The 4962-nt window shown below is 37.6% G+C and overlaps 1 protein-coding gene across 6 annotated transcripts in view; it reads right to left on the reverse strand.

Annotated features, from left to right (window-relative positions):
• Positions 1-1402: 1402 nt before the first annotated feature.
• Positions 1403-4962, reverse strand: part of LOC107878186 — an 11294-nt gene continuing 7734 nt past the window's right edge. For all 6 annotated transcript variants that reach the window (XM_047393833.1, XM_047393836.1, XM_047393832.1 and 3 more), the window contains 5 exons: positions 4224-4427; positions 4045-4127; positions 3864-3965; positions 3376-3772; positions 1403-1630 (listed from right to left, as the gene is read on the reverse strand). In XM_047393833.1, coding sequence (XP_047249789.1) covers positions 1575-1630; positions 3376-3772; positions 3864-3878 — 468 coding nt within the window. In that variant the 5' untranslated portion in view covers positions 3879-3965; positions 4045-4127; positions 4224-4427 and the 3' untranslated portion in view covers positions 1403-1574. The remainder of the gene's footprint in view (positions 1631-3375; positions 3773-3863; positions 3966-4044; positions 4128-4223; positions 4428-4962) is intronic.

The raw sequence follows: 4962 nt of genomic DNA on the forward strand, positions 1-4962 counted from the left end.
ACTTAACATACATTTATTTACCTCCCTTAACATCTTTAAAGTGGATTAGTTTAACCCTTAAAGATGTAATACCACTCTCACAATGGAGAGTGCGTTACACGCGCCCACACGTCAGCGCCACATCACTGCCACTTCAGAGCCACGTAAATAATTTTTTTAAAAGTTATATTTATATATATATATATATATATATATATATATATATATATATATTTAAAAAAAATAAAAAAAACACCCCATTTGCTTTCTTTTTCAGCCACCCCTGCCCCTCCTCCCCCCTTGCCCTGCTCTTCCTCCTCCTCGATCAAATTCGTCCAACCCCACCCCCTATCCCTGCAAACACCGCCCCTCTCCCCCACACACACACCACGACGTCGATATTTCTTTCTACTCGCGTCAAATAAATTCGTTCATCCCCATCCCTGGAAACACTGCCTCCCCAGCCCCTTTTTCTTTCTCTCCTCTGTAAATTTGCAAAGATTTTCTAGCAAATTAGCACTACTTTTCAAACAAATTCATCGCACACTATTGTTCAGAATTCTCCCCGGCAAATGCAAAATGCAGATAAAATTAAAGTCACCTACATTATTCTAGTAAATTCTCTACTACCAAATCTCCGTAAGATATGAAAAATCTTTCACTTTAACTGTTTAAGAATTCCAGATTCACTTCAAATCAACTACAAGGTCTAGAAGCCAATGAGATTTTAAAGGTTATTTACTTTTTTCATTGCAAATTCAACATAAAATCACCTGCAAAATGCCGCCTACCCCGCCCTTCTTTCTTTCTCATACTCCATTAAAAAAATTCATCCACCCCACCGCCCCTGCAAACACCTAAAAAAAAGTTAAAATAATATTCTTTCGAAAATTCAAAATAAGTCAAACTCAATATAATCAAGTTAAAAATCGCAACATTTGATTGAGACATTTCATCAAACATCTTGAAGTCATCTCTAATAAAATCTCTTCGACTTCAAGGACTGATCTTTCTCAATTTTTTCTCCAAATTATAAGTGAAAATTTTTATGGTAGACTAAAGTAATTGCTGTCAATTCATCCATATATCGTAAGTGAAAAGAGAACTGAGTTAGGAATGGCTAATGGATCAGTAGGGAATGGGAATTAAATATATATATATATATATATGTGTGTGGAACCATTTTCCTTTTTTAAAATAAATACGCAATTATTTTTTCTTTTCTTTTTTTAAAAATTCCACTTCAACACTTCAGCTTTAAGAGGATATTAATTCACTTTAAAGATGTTAAGGAGGTAAATAAATGTGTGTTAAGTTAAAGGTCTAAAATGAGTTGTGCCGACAAGTTCAGGAGGAAATGATGTCTTTTCTCTATTAATAATCAAGAGTACTAGTAACTATTAATTCCCAAAAAGTCCACCAATAAGAAATCAAATATTTTTTGACCATACAAAAAAATCAAAACATACACAAGTTTTGAATGTTCAAAAATAAAAAATGTTTGAAACTACTCGGTCAAATGTGATCAATCTCAATCAAAACATACACAAGTTTTTCAAACAGCTATTGTAACATAAGCCAATGTGATCGATCTCTTAGGTCAAGTCTAGTTCATCAATTTCGTTTCCTCCATCTTCTACGTCATGATCACCTGCAAGGAAAACAAAATTAGAGTTGAGAAACAAACTACACAACAACAACAAAAGGAGCAAAGCAGGGTTAGAATATGTAATAGGAAAGGCAATCCCATAGGAGTAGAAAGCTGAGAGGCAGTGACAAAAGGCTCATCTCATTTCCTCAAGACAGTGATCAGATAGACAATCACTGGGAACCAATTTCAGCTAGATGTTTATCGACTAGCAAAGTTAAAAAAATTTGTTCACAGGAACCTGGTCGGTAATACTAATATTAACTTATTTCTGATTCACTATTTCATCACTAGTAGTATTTCTGAATCTTGTTTAGCTAATAAGTACTAGTAACAAATGCTATAACGTAGTTCCCCTACCTGAACTATTCCCTCTGGTTTCATTTTTGTGATGGTAACAGTATTCCCTGTGGATTCTAACTAAATAGAATGCTTATATTAGTTATGGATTCATAAAGAAATTGGATTTGTTACACCAGGAAACATGCCTATGAAGCGATTCACTCGGAGCATTGACTTGAAATTAAACTGTTGAATGATGGATTTTCGGGGTAGCCTTTGAGGTTGTTCTTTTTCTATTTTAAAGCTTTGTTTCGTCTAGGTACAACTAATTTATGCATGACTAACATTGACTCTATCTACCATCCTTTGATACTTGTGAATTGTGATGATGGGAAGGTAGCACATGTTTATTAAACTAAGTTGCACAGTGTTATACAAGGGCCGAAGAAACTATTTACAGTGGCAACTAATTTCTATGAGGACTTGGATGGTTATTCCAGCAGGAGCACCACAAAAACTAATCTTCAAAATAGAGATGTACACAAGCTATCAGATAAGGGCCTGAAGGTGTAACATGGCCATCTCTGTTGTAACATGCCCAAAGGGGGCTTTCCCATTTGATGTACACAAGCTATCAGATAAAGGAATGACAGTGTGCCAAAACAGCGCGAATTGTTAACTGTTATTGTGAGCCAGAGGAGGAGACATGCTTTAGCGTCACGCTAAACTGCATCATATATAACTAAGCTTGCAGAAATTCATCTGGAAGTTTGGCTGTATATGCAGATATATTTGAGGCCCTGGTTATATCAAAATCAGAAAGCATATACGCAGGGCCATAGTAATATTCTGGGAAATGTTCAAAGTCTTCAAGATATAAATATATTAATATCATTTTAGGATTCACTGAAGCTTCATTAAATGTTAGCTATTGCACCAATAGTCATGTGTAAACTATGTGATAGACACCTAAAAAGGAACAAAAATTAGGAGTACAATAACAAAAAACGAATTAAGTGATACTACTAAATAGCTTCAAATATTAAACAGACTTTAGCTAGCACTATAATTTGAGTATATCCGCGAAAAAGTATTAGTGAAACTGGTACACTTTAGTCAACACTGTAAATTCAGACCCAAAAATATGTGCCAATGACTGGTAGAAGTGAACATCCAGAAGGTTACCATTGATTATGCAACAAAGTTTAGGAGCCAAAAAAGTTCACAACATTGACACCATGTGATGTTACAGTGCTTCATCGGCACCAAATTGACCTTATAAAATACAATCGCTCTGATTTAAAAGCACACCAATAACCATCCAAAATTTCAAACAATAAATAACAATACCCTGATATATGACACACAGTTACCAGCCACCAATAACCATCCAATACAGTCCAACAACAACAACAATATCAGCCACCAAATGAACTCAAGTACAACTTCGAGTTTCAAACACTAACCTTTACGGTTTTGATTGTTTCTCTCTGTAGCTGCTAGCGTTGAAGTCGATCCCATTGGTGAAGGAATGGACAATGCCGCCAGTATCTTAGGGTCAATTATTCCTGCATACTGAAGCTGAGTAATTACATCTGCAACAACTTCTTGTCGAATGGTTCTCTTCTGCTCCTCGATTTGATCCTCTATTTTTCGCATCCTTTCTTGCATTTGTGGCACAACATCATTTGTGGCATTTAAAGTTGGTCCAGATCTATCATTTAATCTTTTCAAAGAGGTCTTTTTAACCCCCCCTCCAAGCAGTCTTACATGTCCCAGATGTTCAGCACGCATGACGGCTGAAAATGCATCAACGGACTGTTCATTTGAACCCAGTTGTGTTTCAATTTCCTTTATTTGAGCCTAATAATCATATTCAAAAGCACATTCAAATAATTAAAAATTAAGAACTGATAATTTATGTCAATATAAACTTGAAAAGGATAAGTTTTACTGGTGGTGTCTTCATCAGACGTCTTGTATGTACGATCAAATTTTCTTGCTCTTGGGACCGCAAACATCTCCTTTAGCAAAAAAGTTCCCCTTTCTCATTTTCCTATTCATATGATATTTAGTGAATATCAAAAACTATTTAAATGACAAGTAATAGCTAAGTAATAAACAAGAGAACACACCAATTTGTAGAAAAACTCTTCTTCTCAATAGTGTGCGGATTCATCAACTTCTTCCAATTCTCTTTATCGGTTTCGGACATTTTCTGAGAAAATGAATCAGTAACGTTAACTATTGTAATAAAGGGCTTCATCTGTAGCACTAACAGTAATATGATTGAAGATGGTGAAATACATTTTACCTGGAATTTTTCGGACTTCCAATACACGAGGAGCTCTTTAAATTGACATTCTGGAACACTTTTGGGCCTTTTCTTCAATTGAATTTCATCATTTTCCCATGGATCGTAATGGTCTCTCTTCAAATCAGATTTGTTCTTTCTCCAAGATTCTCGAATTCTTTCCAAAATCCAATGCTTTGCAGCATCAGGGATATCATATTTGGCCTACGATTTGGTTCCGTTCAATTAGAAAAACATAAAAAAATGCACTTTTAATTAAGGAAATGAAAAGGGTAGAAGTTCCAATAATGATATGTAACTTGATATTCAAATGTTAACAACAAAACCACATAAAAAAAGCAGATAAAGCTAAAAAAATGCAGCCACCACATTCATAGACACAGAACCACTAAACTAAAAATATATCAAATACTCTCCATCTCTAGCGCACCGGCCCCCGGTCCCCGGCGCCGACCTTCGGCGCCGACCCGATCCGGCCGCCGGCTCCGACCTCCGGTCCCCGGCGCTGACCGACCGCCGGCCACGACCTCCGGTCGCCGGCCCTCTCTCTCTCTCCCTACCCTCTCTCCATCGCTAGCGCACCGGCCCCCGGTCCCCGGCGCCGTCGCTGACCTTCGGCGCCGACCCGACCGCCGGCTCCGACCTCCGGCGCTGACCCGACCCGACCTCCGGTCGCCGTCCCCCGGTGCTGACCCGACCCCCCCGTCGGTTCATACCCCCCCACCGGTTCATACCCCCT

The sequence above is a fragment of the Capsicum annuum genome, chromosome 7, assembly GCF_002878395.1.
Source record: "Capsicum annuum cultivar UCD-10X-F1 chromosome 7, UCD10Xv1.1, whole genome shotgun sequence".
Taxonomy (NCBI): Eukaryota; Viridiplantae; Streptophyta; class Magnoliopsida; order Solanales; family Solanaceae; genus Capsicum; species Capsicum annuum.